Source organism: Octodon degus, unplaced genomic scaffold (assembly GCF_000260255.1).
Source record: "Octodon degus isolate 3935 unplaced genomic scaffold, OctDeg1.0 scaffold00113, whole genome shotgun sequence".
NCBI lineage: Eukaryota > Metazoa > Chordata > Mammalia > Rodentia > Octodontidae > Octodon > Octodon degus.
This window is the reverse complement of record NW_004524689.1, coordinates 7577811-7593652: the sequence shown is the minus strand read 5'-3', so window position 1 is coordinate 7593652 and position 15842 is coordinate 7577811. Positions and strand designations below refer to the sequence as shown.

Sequence of the window (15842 nt, the reverse complement as noted above, 5' to 3'; positions counted from 1 at the left end):
TGTGGTCTCAGCTTCACTCTTGAGTTACTTAGAAGTGAGTATTTTATTTGCAAACTGAGGTTTTAAATTTCTCTTTGTGATATTGATTTCTTACTCAATAGCATTGTGTTTATGATTCTTTGATATTTGCTGAAACTGCTTTAATGGTCTAGTGCTTGATCGATTCTCCTAAATTTCCTGTACACTTGGGAATTATGTGTATTTGCTAATGTTATGCACAGGGTCCTGTGTATATCATTAGATTGAATTTATTACATACTGTGTTCAAATCTTTTCTATTCTTGTTACTTGGAGGCATTTGGCTGAATCTGTTCATTACTGATCTGTCAATTACTGAGAGAAGTAGGTTAAATCTCTTATGATAGATTTATTAATTTCTCATAGGTCAGCCTATTTTGATTTATGTATTTTTAACATTATTATTAGGTGAATGCAAATTTAGAATAATTTCTTCTTTGTAAATTGAATCTTTCATTATAAAATGAATCCTCTTTTGAGAGAGATCTTATATTGCCCATGCTGGCCTTAAGCTTGAGATCCACCTACCTCAGCCTCTCAAGTTGTGGGGAGTATAGGCATGTGCAGTACTGTTGGCAAAATAACACTTTTTATTTTGAGTAATACCCTAACATTTATTTGCCTGATATTAATATAGCTATACCAGTCTTTTTGGGAAGAGTATATATGTCCTGCCCTTTTACTTTTAACTGGGTTGTGATTTTGTTTTGGATGGATCTCTTACAAATACATGATAGCTAGATTAAATTTTTCTTTTAAGCAGTTCTCAAAATAATCAATTCCCCCCCATCCTCTACTGACAGATTGTGCTTTTTTTTTAGCATTACTAGAACTCTTAGACACATACATATATGGAGTGTGCGTGTGTGTGTTAGCTTTTACTTTTTGTTTAACTTTTTTTCCATAATTTTATTGATAAACAAATAGCAGTGAGATAGTTTCAAATCAAATTGGTAGGACAGTTTTAATAATTAATACATTGGGCTGGTGAGATGGCTCAGTGGTCTAAAGCACCTACTTAGAACAAGCTTAGCTAAAGCGCAGGGACCGTGGTTCAATCCCCCAGCACCACATGCCAGCCAGTCCCGCCCCCTGGTGGGCTGAGCTGCCACACACACACACACACACACACACACACACATAAATAAATAAATAAAATTTTTTTAAAAAAAGCTATAACCTGAATTTTAAATAATAATAATAATAATAATAATAATAAATACATTGCATACATTCTTCCCAGTGGTTAATTGCTATACAAGATGCGGACATGATATCCTATTTACAAACACCACTAGAACAAATCCCTCTTGTTTAACTTCTTAATACTTTAAAACTGTTATTCGGTCCAATTGCATTTACTGTAATTGCTGATATACTTGGATTTACTTCTACCGTTCCTTTTTTTTTTTTTTTAAATGTATTTAGTACAAGGTCTACAGGATCCTACTACATGGATTGGATTTGTAGTGATTCTCCTGTTTTCAGCCTCCCAAGCACTGGGATAATAGGCACATGCCACCATACCTAGTCTCAAATGTCTCAGCACACCATCTCAGCACACCAGCAATTCGAACCCTGGCCTCTGTACTACCATCCTTTTTTTTGTGACCCTACTCTTTTTTTTTTTTTTTTTCTTTTTGGCGAGGGGAAAGGGTCTACAGGGTATTCAGAGTCTCACTACTAGATTGGACTCAGGGGCTGGGAGATGGCTCAGTAGAATAAGGGCTTGCCTGGCAAGCACAAGGTCCCGAGTTCAATCCCAGGTTCTGCCAAAAACAAAACATAAACAAAAATGACTATCCTATGGGGCTGGAGAGATGGCTCAGTGGTCTAAAGCACCTACTTGGAACAAGCTTGGCAAAGCACAGGGACCGCGGTTCGATCCTCCAGCACCACATGCCAGCCAGCCGCGCCCCCTGGTGGGCTGAGCTGGCCACACACACACACACACACACACACACACACACACACAATAAATGTTAAAAAAAAATTAAAAAAAAAAAATAGATTGGACTCGTAGTCATCTGCCTGTTTACAGCCTCCCAAGAGCTGAGATTACAGGCGTGTGCCACCACACCCAGTCTCAATTGCCTTCTCAATGTGCCCCAGGGGTAGGTCTGGCATGGCAGGCCCAGGGTTCGAACCCCCGGCCCCTGCGCCTACTTGCAGGCACTTTAATCTGCTTACCTATTTGCATGGCCCTACCATCCTTTTTAATTTTTTTAAGACAGAGTCTCACTATGTAGTTTAGGCTGGCCTTAAACTCTCACTAATCCTCCAACCACAACATCCGCATGCTAAGATTATAGGTGTGAGCAACCATACCCAGCTACCATTTTATCTAGTGTTTTCCTCTTGTCCTGCCTTGTCTTTTTTAGCTTTATTGCTGTTTTCTATTTTTGTTTTTGTTTTTTTACTCTTTTGGCTTCTGCGTATAGGCTACCTTTAATTTTAAGGAACAATTTATAATGGAATTATCACAATCATAAAAAAGTAGATAATTTGTTTTATTCAACTCAGAATACAAATAAAGTCTACACTTGATGTTTGATTAATAGGATTCCCAATTTTCCCAGTTCTTCCATAGTTTTTAAGTGACATTTGTAGGAGAAGTTAGGTTGTTTAATCCTATAGAAGATTTTTATTTTTATTACTGTTTTCATACTGGAGATCAAACTCAGGACCTTGCGCTTGCCAGGCAGGTGCTTGTGCTGCTGAGCGGTCTCCCCCTCACACCCTGCAGAGCAGTGGGGGCAAACCCACAGTATGCGTGCTGCAGCGGACTGTTTGTATACTTGAGAGCTCTAAAAGGTTCCGCGTCACTGCTCTAGTTTCCCATTCGGGATTTGGCTGACTGCATCTTCAAAGTGTCTCAACTTGCTGTAAACTAGAATGAATCCAGATTCTGTTCCTTAACCAAGAAGTACTAGGTGGTACTGTACACCTGCTACTGTGACACTCAGGGAGCACATGGTTCCGGAGGACCCCCGCTTCTGGGAGGAAGGGTGGTCAGACGCCAGGGCTGGTAACCGTGAAGCCCCGCTGCAGATTTCTTGTCACCCCTTCCCCTCAGTATTTTAGAGCTCGTGGGTGATTCTTCTAATTCTATTCCTTTTGGATTTAGTGACTAGAAATCATCTATTAAAAACTTTAGATATTTATTTATTTTTTTTATTTTTATTTTTTTTTAATTTTATTTATTTATTGGTGTGTGTGGCCAGCTCAGCCCACCAGGGGGCAGGGCTGGCTGGCATGTGGTGCTGGGGGATTGAACCGCAGTCCCTGTGCTTTTAGCTAAGCTTGTTGTAAGTAGGTGCTTTAGACCACTGAGCCATCTCACCAGCCCAAACTCTAGATATTTAAATATTTAATTTTAAGTATAGATCATGCAGCACAGACATTTATTCATGGTTCTTTCCCTCATTTATGTTTCTTGGTTGTTCAAAATAATGAGCGAAGACCCTAAAAACCTTTCCAGGTGCCCAGGCACCATCGTGGCACACTGCCCTGCTCTTCCTCTGTTTGTTTGTACTGGGGTGGTCAGATATTTCAGTGAATTACTAAAGTTTTAAAATACTATTATAGTAAAAGACACATTGCAATTAATCCAGAGGGAACTTTGAACACAGTTATCCCACTGTTCTTGCCACTTTTTGCACCAGCGTGGAAGACCTCTCTTGATCAAAAAATGATGATCAGGGGCTGGTGTGATAGCTCAGTGGACTAAAGCACCTGCTTTGGTGAGTGCAGGGACTGCAGTTCAGTCCCTGGCACCACGTGGCATACCTGTAATCCCAGTGCTGGGGAGGCTGAAAGCAGGAGGATCACCACAAGTCCAAGCTGCATGTGAGACCCTTTAACAGCCAAATACATTAAAAAAAAAAAATGATGATCAGAATGATGATCAAAAGTATGGCAAATGCTGCTGAGGAGTGCCATCCACCAAGAGCAGGCTTGTGAAGCCATCCAGTGCGTCCTCATGCACCTTCTTCCCTGGGTCTGGCACCTGGCAACTCTGGCTCTTCTCCAAAGTAACCAGAAAGGTAAATGGTTTGAATTGTCAGGACATCAAGGCGGCCACAACCACGCAGCCAGACACATGAAAGAAGACTTCTAGAACCGCTCAGAAAGTGGCAAGAGTGATGGGATCAATATTCAAAGTAAGAAAGAGTATTCTGAGGATTAATGGCAATATATTTTACCAAGATAAAGTTTTTTAAAAAATTTAAGTGTATACTATGTTTTTCCATCACATTTTGTGTATCTGCTGTTTCTCTTAATTGTTGGTACTATTTGGGTCACAATGTAATTTATTTGTTTTTTTAAATATAATTTTCTAATTATCCCAGTTAACCTGGTTAACTTTTTTTTAATTATTATTATTTTATTTCTTTGAGACAAGTCTCACTAATTGCTAAGTTGTCCAGACCAGACTCAAACTTCCTACCCTCCCACTTCAGCCTCCCGAGTGCTGAGATCACAGGCTTGCATAGGCACGCACCACCACGCCCAGCTCATCTGTTTGTCTTCTCTGTACTTGATTGGTTTCATTTTCTACATTAGATTTTCAAGCTCTTTGGAATATGTCCCGGTATGAGGAACAGATCCAACTGCATCTTTTTCACCCTTAAAGTTTGATTTGCTTATCTCATTTAACAGTGTCTAAAATTAGTCCTTACCTCTCTGAACAGTATATAAAACTTGGAGTAATTGCTCAAACCGTCGTCCTTCCTATGAAATGCTAGGTTCTAGTGTTCCTGTTGTTTACCACCAAATTGAACAGTGTTACCATTGTCGTGGGCTGTCTTTCGTCACAGTCACACTCGCTCGTGCTCCTGGGTTCAGTTCTCATCCTGCCATCTGCATCTCAGAGCTTATTCCTATGGGCATTTGCCTTCCCCTGAAGGCAGATCCCTGTTGTGAGCGTTCATTGAAGTAAACTTTTTTTCTTTAAGGTCTTTCATTTCAGGCTGTTTATAAATCTTTTAGCTGAGACTGTGACTCTGGGTTCTCTACAACTGTACATGGTATCCCACTGTTTTCTAGCTTATTTATTTTTGTTAAGAAATTGAGGTTCTTTTTTTACTTCATCTCATTTTTTCTCTAGGCTTTATCAAAATAGATTTCCCTATTTTTGCTGTCCCAGCTTCACTGTTCTGTATCTCGATGTGAATTTCCCTTGTGTATCTTGTTTGAGGCCTAGGGCCTCTTAAAACTCTAGGATTGACACTTTTTACCAATCTTTGATAAATTCTCATCTATTAGCTTTTTTTTTTTAAACATTTATTTATTTATTTATTGTGTGTGTGTGTGTGTGTGTGTGTGTGTGTGTGTGTTGCCAGCTCAGCCCACCAGGGGGCGGGCTGGCTGGCATGTGGTGCTGGGGGATTGAACCGCAGTCCCTGTGCTTTCCCAAGCTTGTTTCAAGTAGGTGCTTTAGACTACTGAGCCATCTTGCCAGCCCCATCTATTAGCTTTTTTAAAAGTTAAGTATCAGTACATCTTAGGTATACTTGATGACCATACTCATTATAGGGAATTTGTACCTACACCTGGTGTAACCTGATTCTTTCTCATTCTCCCTTCAATTCCTTTCCCCTCCTTATTTACAAAAGCTACTTCCACTTTTCCGTCTTTTCTCATTTTTCTTCTTTCCTCTTCTAATATTGTCCTTCTATTCTCCTGTATTTTTCTTCTAGAATTCTGATTAGACTTTAAAGGTCTGCCTGTACGCAAGAGTTCAGGTCTGATAATTTAATAATCATGTTTGTTATCTTTTATGCATTCATTTTAAGCCTTTTATAGCAAGGGACTTGGGAGGAGGTCCAGTGTACCATATATGTTAGCATCAAAACTCTGTTCTCTTAAAATATTAACATTCAGGATTTAAACAGAGAGAGGAGGCTTGTGGAAGAATTAAAGAGAGAAGAAAAGAGGTGGCTCCGGAACCCTTGCCTTATGAGTGAGGCACTTCCCGCCCGTGTCCTTGCATGGTCACCCTTAGCGTCCACCCCCAGCAGGCCTCCTCTTTGTGCCTGACCGATGGCAGCAGGGGCCAGGGGGCTGTGTTGTCCTTCTGTCTCCTGGTTTTCCCTGCTCTACCCCAGTGCTCTGCATTTCATCTAGTTTAAGTTCACTAACTTAACGTATAACAAATAGCAAAGTTAGCTGAAGAGCCATTATATGTAGTCTCGTGTCCCTTGATTTCTGTCGTGTACTTCCACTGGGACAATTTCATGAAAGCTATCAGCAGTAATTAAGGAAGCCCAGGAGATAGGGGGATGAGGAGTGAGGCTATCGAGGAAGCTGTGCCATGTGGCCCCAGTTCTGACTGCCTTAGCAGCTGAAGATACGTCCCTGTTATTAAAACATTAGTCCAGAAGGCTAGGGGTGGCAGTTCATACCTATAATCCCAGAACTTGGGAGGTTTAGGCAGAATTGCTATGACTGCAAGGTCACCTTGGGCTGCATAGCGAGACCCTCCCTCAGAAAACTATAAACAAAACGAAGTCTCGACTCTCTTTGAGCTCAAGTCTGTATATTCTGTGCATCTCACTGCTTGAGGTAATAAGTACTAGAAGACCATTACTCACCATTTAAAAGTATTCTGTCTCCAACTAAATTTCAAAATTTGGGTAGGAATAAAAATATATATGTGATTCTCCAACATGTCTGTGTTAGAAAAGAGAAGCAAAAGCATAGAGAACTGTGAAAATTTTAGGAAGGGCTTTAGAAGGTAAACGGTGAAGACCAGTCTTTACAGTAGTGGAGGCTGAACCCAGGCTCTCACACATTGAACCCTGGGCAAGCACTTGTCCTGTGCTATGTCCCAGGTCCTGAAGACCACAGTTTAGCTGGAAAGTGGTTAGGATTTCCCTCACCCAGGCCTCCTTATCCCCAACTTTAGTGGATAACAACTGCTCTTACAGTTACAAAAAACCAACCTAAATAGAATTTCCATATCCAACCCCCCCCCCCCCGCCAAAATTGGCTTGCTACTTTAGCTAATAACTTCTTCAAGGTACAATTAAGACTTGAGTTAATTACTATAACTGAGCTATAATGTCCATTATCAAGAGTTAGTTATATTAGCTAGATAAGGTGGCATACCCATGTAGTCCCAACACTGTGGAAGCCTGAGGCAGGAGGATCATAAGTTTGAGCCCAGTTTTGACAGTTTAGCAACTTAGTGAAACCTTGTTTCAAAAAAATGGAAAGGATGCTGAGAACATAACTTACTAGTGAAAGACCTGGAGTTTGTCCCCAGTAACACACACACACATAACAAATCTATACTTATTTTAAAAGGTTATAATGAATTAAGGCCAAAGGTACATTTATAGTTGATTACAAATTGCACATCCAGGGGGCCAGGGAGAAGGCTCCGTAGAATAAGCACTTCCCTGGCAAGCTCAAGGGCCTGAGTTCAATTCCCAGTTCCGCAAAAAAAAAAAAAAATAATAATAATTGCACATCCAGTTTTTAGTAACTAGAAACCCTTCAGTCCTATGATCGATAACAGTCACTGAACTCAGAACAGCATTCAGGCCCCTGTTCTAGTGCTTGACATGTATTATCCCATCTAATACTTGGATCAAGTCTGCAAAGATGGAGCTAAGTGAGGGTCACAAACTAATGGGTGACAAAATGACTCTTAACAGCTGGCCTGGCCTAGAACCACTGCTGTGGCCATGGCTGACCAGGTGAGGGCTTTCAAGAGGATAGAAATCTAGTAGTGAAGTGCAACTGCTTTGCTGTGTGAGGTGAGTAACTCGAGTATTTCTGCAGAACAATTACTTCAGGCCTCCTCCTCCAGCTCCAGGCCCTGCACTCTTACACCAAGAGCTAGGAGCAACAGCCCTTCCTCTTCTCCAAACGCAAGGTGCCACTGAGTAATAGATGGGATAATACACGTCACCACTGCCACCCTGGGGCCTAAGTCTTGAGTTATCACAGCAAACAGTTTTAGTTTTTTGATAGACAGTATGATATAGAAACTTATTCCACGGTTGCCTCCTTTTACGTGGGCCTGGGGGAAGCCTGGGAGTTCTGTGTCCTCGTGCCAACTTGCTGACCTGCTGTCCTTTTCAGTTTCTGTTCCAGCAGCTGGGAATGTTGGTGTCTTTCGTGAAGAGCCACATCAGACCTTACATGGATGAAATCGTCACCCTCATGCGAGTGAGTAGAAGTTAATGCTTTGGCTTTGGCCTGCTTATCCGTGTTTAAGTCCAGGGAAGCTCAGCAGTAAGTCTGGATAATGTGGGCATTTTTAGTGCCTTGTGGAACTGTTACGACTTGAGTGTGAAGAGTGGAGCAAAGTGGCGCTTTGGGTTTGGAGAAGGAAGAGGAAGGGCTGTTGCTCCTGGCTCCCAGTGTAAGAGTGCAGGGTCTGGGGTTGGAGGAGGAGGCCTGAAGTAATTGTGCAGAAATACTCTTTGAGTTACTCGCCTCACACAGCAAAGCAGTTTCACTTCACTACTAGATTTCTGTCCCCTCGAAAGCCCTCTTCTTGTTGCCTATAAAACTGGGTTTTGTGATTTGTAGTAGGCAGGTGCTGGAAGATACCCCACTTACGGCGATACCGTCTTTCTTACCATTCTGTCTAATTTTAATGTCTTTGTTGGGAAGGTTACTTTGTAGAGTAGACATTGCTACATCCTCAGAGTTGAACAGTGATTTCTGCTGTCCCATCCCAGACCTTTGTAGTTAAATAGAACACAGTGGGGCCCAGATGAAAATGGCCAGCTTCCCAAATGTACCTTCCCAGCCCCTGGCTCTCGGAACTGAAAACTTCTACGTGTCTAAATCATTAAGGTTGCTGTTCCCCACTCCTACCTACAACAGAGGTCTCTGTGCAAGGAAGGTTTAGGCTGAATTCTAAGGGCCAGATGAATGGTCTGCAGGGAGGGAAACAGTGTAGTCAGGGCAGGAAGTCAAAATGTTTCCCGAAGAAAGGGTGTGTAGGTGAAACGCGGGGCTCTGAGGCAGCAGCCTTACCCCTGCAAAGTATGGCTTTTATTTCATCCCTTTGGAGAGGGTGCAGTGAAGCTCTTCTTTGGCTGTTGATCGTGAGCATTTTAATGAGCTCCCCAGAGCCTAGGAGGCGGATAGTGTGAGCAGTGTGCTAGCTGACCTCCCTGGCAGGCTGCTGGCCTCTGCGTAGAGGGCCCTGCAAGGAACCGTGAGAATGCACTGGGAGGTGGCCAGGCTCTCTGAAGCCTGCGTGTGGCCTGCGTGAAGGACCACCCAGGCTGGGGACCTGGAGATCCGTGCAGTTTCTTCAGCAGCACTTTTTGTGTAGAGTGAACATAGCTTTTTCAGAGAGAATATTTCTCTGCCAGCAGAGAGAAAGTAAGTCTTACCAGCGTCTTCTAATTTGATTTTTATTCTCTAAACTGTGAACGCTTTAAAATTTTTTGAATACTTTATCCTTCTGTAAAGCCTTCACCTGGGAAGTTATCCTTATTTTACTGACATATTCTTAATTATTTAAGACTGCTCAGAGTATTAATATTCATGTGTTGTCTCTCAGTGAAGAAGGCAGCAGGTGCTTGTCTCTTTTAATTGGTTTGAAATGACAAATTTCCTTGGAGTCTGAGGCTTGGGCCAGCTTACCTTGCAGTTTGAAGGCAACATCTGTAGTCCATTGGCCAGGCTTTTATTTTAGTCATTAGAATGAATTGTAATTGCGTGGATGTGAAAGTGCTCACTTTCTGGCACTATGCAGGGCGATGGGTAGATTTGGGAGGACCGGTACCAAGTAGCGTCTAGTAGAACGTGAGCCAGAATGCACAGGAAACCTTGGTAACCTAGAATAGAGATCAGAGGGTGCACAGCGACTTAACTGCCCTACGCCACTGCCAAGCCCCTCGAGTAACTTACATTTAGGCATCTGTTCATTCTGCCAGTAGGTTTGCATGACTAGCAGATTCCAGATGATCTGATAGATTCTGGGAATACGAAGATGAATCAGGGAGGTTTCTCACCCACACACAGCCTATAGGACCGTGAGGAGTACACAGCAAATTAGGGATTACAGGTCCTAGGAAGGTGGAGAGCAAAGGGACCCAAAGTGGCTGATGACAGAACAGGAAGAGTGAGCGGAACTGTGAGCCAGGACTGGATGGCCAGAAGGGGCTTAGCTGAGCAAGAAATGGAGTTCTGGACAAAGGGAGCGACGCGAGCAGAGTGCAGGGGAGTGAGGCACCCGCTCTTGGGGAGGTGCAGCTCAGTTCCCCTGGCTTGGCTGTGACAGGGCTCCAAGGGCCCAGTGAAAGGAGGGTGGGGGGGGAGCTCACCAGGCTGATCACTCTCACTATGTTTTTGCTTGTCCCCATCTGTGTTTCCTGTTTCACAGTTCAGCAGAGGGACACCTGGCAACCTTTTTGTCTCCTTCTTCCTAGGAATTCTGGGTCATGAACACCTCAATCCAGAGCACAATCATTCTTCTCATTGAGCAAATTGTGGTAGCGCTTGGGGGTGAGTTTAAACTCTACCTGCCGCAGCTGATCCCTCACATGCTGCGTGTGTTCATGCACGACAACAGCCCAGGCCGCAGCGTCTCTATCAAGGTGAGTAGTCCGGGATCCTCGGGCGAGAGGCTTGTCTTCCTTGGGCTCTCTGGGTGGGCAGCCAGAAGGACACTGTGTTCTGAGTCTTGCGTTGGTGTCCGCACCCCGGTGCCAAATCCCCAGAAGACTGACACTGATGCTTGCGGTTTGTATTCTACAGAATGTGTGTAGTCTTCTTTTGGTTTCCTTATATTTTGTATTCTTTCATGGATTATTTTCAATACATCGTCTGATCCCAGGCCGGTTTTCTCAGTTATCCAGCAGCTGGTGCTGATCAGTTGAAATAAGCACAGGGAAAGGAAACTATTATGTAGCAAATGAAAGGAAAATGGGTCACCATAGTACTGACTCAAAGCCATCAAACTTTGAATAATCCACACGTCCGCCCGTCCATGTCTTTGGCTGTGTGGTACCTGGCTGTACATGTTCAGCACTGTGCCCTCATTCCCTTGACAGCTGTTGGCAGCAATCCAGTTGTTTGGTGCCAACTTGGACGACTACCTGCATTTGTTGTTGCCTCCGATCGTGAAGCTGTTTGATGCCCCTGAAGTCCCTCTCCCATCTCGAAAGTAAGCTTCTACCTTTGGGGACCAACAGTCATCAAAGAGGCCAGCCAGATAGCTTAGCAGACTGAAGTGCCTGCTTAGGCAGACATGGACTGGGGTTAGTGTGCTGTGCCGGCCTCGGCCCTGGGGCGTGCTGAGACAGTAATTGAGACTGGGTGTGGTGGCGTGTACCTGTAATCCCAGCACTTAGGAGGCTGAAAACAGGAGGATCACTGTGAGTCAGATCTATGTAGTGAGACCCTGTAGATCCTGTACTAAATACATAAAAGTAAAGAAAAAAGAAAAGCCAGTCATCAAATAGCTTTTAGGGTTTCGCTAAAGATGCTGTTTTTTGGGGTTTTTTTTTTTTTTTTGGTTTTGTTTTTTTGTTTTTTGTTTTTTTGAGGAAGGGTCTAGCTCTGTAGTTCAGGCTGATCTTGAACTCACTGTGTATCCCAAGCTGGCCTCACACTGGCAGTAGTCCTGCCCCAGCCTCCTAAGTACTGGGATTGTAGTTGTGTGCTTCCACATCTGGCTGAAGATGTAATTTTTTTAAAATGCCAGGCTATCTCAGTGTTTGCTTTTTTATTTATTTATTTTTTATCCCTATTATTTTAGGGCACAGATTTCTTAGATTTGTAGATCTTGCTTCTCCCCACCCCCTAGAATATACGCAGCCCCATGTCATCCACAGTACGTCCTCTCCTCCGGGCTGTTTGTGTGTAGCAGTTCTTGCAGGCCCTTGGTTGTTTCAGGGCAGCGTTGGAGACAGTGGACCGCCTGACCGAGTCCCTGGATTTCACAGACTATGCCTCCCGGATCATTCACCCAATTGTTCGAACCCTGGACCAGAGCCCAGAGCTGCGTTCCACAGCCATGGATACCCTGTCTTCACTTGTCTTTCAGCTGGGTAAAAAGGTAAGATGAGAGGCCTGAGCAAATGGTTGCTTTTTGACTTGTTTGGGAAGACTTTATAAGCGTCTCCCTTTGTTAGTCTATAGATTTCAGCCACCATCAGAGAATATGGAGCTATTTGCTCTTTTGTTGTTGGTCTTCATTTGCCCAGCGTGTGTTTGTGGAGTCCCCCACGTGGGCTGGAGGTCTTCTAAAGAGAACACGGTCAGCCAAGCCTGTGTTCTCATGCTCTTGTATTCCAGTGCAGCAGAGCAACCAAATCCTATCTGTCTCCTAAGAGTCATGGTGCAGGTGGGGATCAGTGCTGTTTATGCAGGGTAGATCATGAGCCTTCTCCGCAGAGTTATTGTGTGAGCAGAGATCCACATACACAGCCAGGCTCAGATCCTGCAGACAGGAGCAGAGTGCCCCACTGGATGCAGGTGTGAGGAGTTCTTACACTGCGTGACTTGAGTGAGCCAGGGGAGGGCTTGGAGCCAAGGTCATGAAGATAGGGCAGGGTAGTGTGGGAGAGACTAGCTCTCCTAAGGCAGAGCATGGGTCTTAAAGTAGGACCCCTGGACCAGCAAATCGCCCTCCTCAGGCCTGATAACTTGCTCAGAACACAGAATCCAGACCTTGCCCCATACCTGCTGAGTCAGAAGCCTGGGCTGTAGAGCCCAGCGTGTCTGGTTTCATCAGCCCTTGGGTAGCACAGCTGCTCACTGACACACTCAGGTGCTGTAGGCCATCCTGAGTGTTTCAGCTTTTACTCTGAAGATGTTAAACTCGGAGGATGCAGAACATAGGAAAAATACACTTGACTCAATACTTTCAAATGATTACTCTCAACCGTGTATGGAAAAGTAAGCTGCAGTGGAAGCAGAAACCTGGGAGAGACCATTGTAAGAAGCCAAGTGGAACCTGATGTGGTGCATGTTTATGATCCTAGCACTTGGGAGGCTGAGGCAGGAAGATCAATTGCCAGTGAGTTCAAGAGCAGCTGTGGCTGCATAGTGAGACCTTGTCTCAAAAAACAAAACAAAATAAGGAAGTCAAATGGAAGCCAGTGGGGACTGGGTTAGGATTATAGCCAGGGTGGTGAACATGGTTTCTTCAGAACAGTGCAGAGCTAGCCAGCATCCCAAAGAACTGGCTACACTGTAGTTGCATAATACCTTCTTCTCTCCTTCCACCTCCAAAGTAATGGTTTCTGATCTCTTCTGCATAGTACCAAATTTTCATTCCAATGGTGAACAAAGTTCTGGTGCGACACCGAATCAACCATCAGCGCTACGATGTGCTCATCTGCAGAATCGTCAAGGTGAGTACTTCCTGTCTGCTTTGCAGTCCTCCGTTGTCTCTGCTCCCTGGTATTATTGTCCTCTTAGCTGAGGAGTGTGTGTTTTTCACTCTGAACTAGGATTGGCGGACTTTTTGGTAAGCACAATGAATTCTCTTAGGGCGCCCGGCCCTAGCTCCGTTCTTTAAGTGGCTGCTTCCACAATGCTGGCAGCCTCAGGTTGCTGTAGTTCGATCCCCACCACACTCCAGCCAGCCAAAAGTGCCCTGAAGGCATTCAAGGAGAAAAAAAAAAAAAAAAAAATCCTATTCCACAGTGAATTCTCTTAGTGTCGTAGGCCCTGTGGTCTGTGTTGCACCTGCCGAGCTCTGCCCGGCAGCCTGCAGGAAGCCATGTGCAGCATGTAAGCCAAGGAGCCTGGCTGCGTTCCAGTGAAACCTTAGAGTAGTCATAGAAATTTGAGTCTCCCATACTCTTGCAAAGTAGTAATCTTCCTATGATATTGTTTCAGCTGTTTGATAAGTAAATCTATTCACAGTTCTTGGAGCATAAAACGTGGCAGGGCTGGTGAGATGGCTCAGTGGTCTAAAGCACCTACTTAGAACAAGCTTAGCAAAACACAGGGACCACGGTTCAATCCCCCAGCACCACATGCCAGCCAACCCCGCCCCCTGGTGGGCTGAGCTGGTCACACACACACACACACACACACACACACACACACACAAATAAATAAATAAAATTAAAAAAAAAAAATGTGGCAGGCTGTTTGCCACTCATCACTTTTACCCTTACTCTCGGTTCTCCGTCTTACTGCTCATTGAAATCTGGGCTCTTTGGGAGGGTCTGGCCCTCAGGAGGCTTGTGCGAGTTTTCTAGAGTCAGAGCGTTCATGGGTTTGTACGTTTTCTGTGAATGTCTGCTTGCAGGGATACACCCTTGCTGATGAAGAAGAGGACCCCTTGATTTACCAGCACCGGATGCTGAGGAGTGGCCAAGGGGATGCACTAGCCAGTGGACCAGTAGAGACAGGGCCCATGAAGAAACTGCACGTCAGCACCATCAACCTCCAAAAGGCAGGTGCACTGCTTCCAGAGGGCTCGGGAAGAGAGCTTGCGCTCCTGTCTCATTCAGAACTGTAGCTTTGCTACCTGATACCTAAGCTGGCCAGCAACCAGCCCCAGCAGTTTTCCAAAACTCTAGAGACCATAATGTGAACTTTGGGCATTTTATCTTTCTCTAGGTGTTTGGTTTGTTTTTTTTTTTCTAGAGAAAAGGTAGAGAACAAAGTGTCTTTTTACGTTCCCTTTAAACTTTGATAACAGAGCCTTTTCTTGGAAATAACATTCTAATCTCCCTCTCCTCCACTCCCGGGCACCCTTTTTGGTACTGGAGATCGAACTCAGGGCCTCACACATGCTAGTCAGGTACTACAGCACTGAGCTATACCTCTAGCCTTACTGATTTATGGGTTTGGGAGGTAGAACCCAGAACTTTCACACTGAGCTACATCTCAGCCCCTTTTACTTTTTATTTTTGAATCAGGTTCTTTCTAAATTGCTGAATTGCCCAGGCTAGGCATGTAGCTGCAGTCCTCCTGCTTCAGCCTCCCAGAGTGTTCCAATTACAGGTGTGCACCACTCTCATTCTCAATTTTTTAATGAATAGAACAAAGCCAAAGCTCCTGCTAAGCACTGCAGTGCTTTTACGCCGTACTTTTAAACTTCTCACTCTCCCTGGGCTTACCAGGTTCTGGGGCCTTATTAAAATGCTGGCTGTGATGCAGGCTGAGACTAGACCTGACACTGTGCATTCCCAACAGGCTTCCTGGTGGTGTGCTGCCTCTAGGAGTGGTGACGTTTTAGATCTTTGCAAGTACTGAGCTGTCCCTGACAAAAGCTGCAGATACGGCCAGCCTTTCACCTTGTACACCACCAGCCAGCCTCCTAAAAACAGGTTCAGAGCCTCTAATTAAAGAGCAGAGTAATTCTAGTTACTTTACCAACTTTTAAATAAATGTACTAATTGCTTCTCAGCCTTTTGGCTAAGATCAAATGTAGTATCTATTATGAGTTTAAATAAATGTACTGGCTTGCTTACTTTCCACATTCACTGTCTCTGGAGACTGTAAGCCGCCCTCAGTTTGGATTTCAAGTTGGTTTTAGTCTTCATTTATTAGCAGCTGACTCAGAAATTATACTTCATATGTAGCTGCAGAGGGGAAAGAATTAGGCAGGCTTGTATCCCAGCTGACTCATTCTCTTCTTTTGGCCAGGCCTATAAAGATTGGAACTTCAGGCCCTTGCGCGCGCTTATCCTACTCAGCTATCTCCCCGGCCCTCACTTTTGGTTTTCATGTGCCATCATAGTAACAGTCTGTTACTGATTCCTAAGAGACTATAGATAATTCATATGTAAAAATGTCTTATCATTCATTGTCATTGTGAAAGTATTTCATGTTTCCTATGTTGGTGTTTTATTTGTACAGAAGTTATGTTTTGAAATATA

At 44.1% G+C, this 15842-nt stretch overlaps 1 protein-coding gene and 1 pseudogene across 1 annotated transcript in view; both read left to right on the top strand.

The window, feature by feature from the left end:
- The window catches only part of Mtor (mechanistic target of rapamycin kinase), a 128350-nt gene that overhangs the window by 31729 nt on the left and 80779 nt on the right, over positions 1-15842 (top strand). Inside the window, exons 20-25 of the mRNA XM_023699389.1 lie at positions 8113-8199; positions 10425-10592; positions 11049-11161; positions 11893-12055; positions 13263-13355; positions 14264-14414. Coding sequence (XP_023555157.1) covers positions 8113-8199; positions 10425-10592; positions 11049-11161; positions 11893-12055; positions 13263-13355; positions 14264-14414 — 775 coding nt within the window. The remainder of the gene's footprint in view (positions 1-8112; positions 8200-10424; positions 10593-11048; positions 11162-11892; positions 12056-13262; positions 13356-14263; positions 14415-15842) is intronic.
- LOC111812148 lies at positions 15359-15474 on the top strand (annotated as a pseudogene).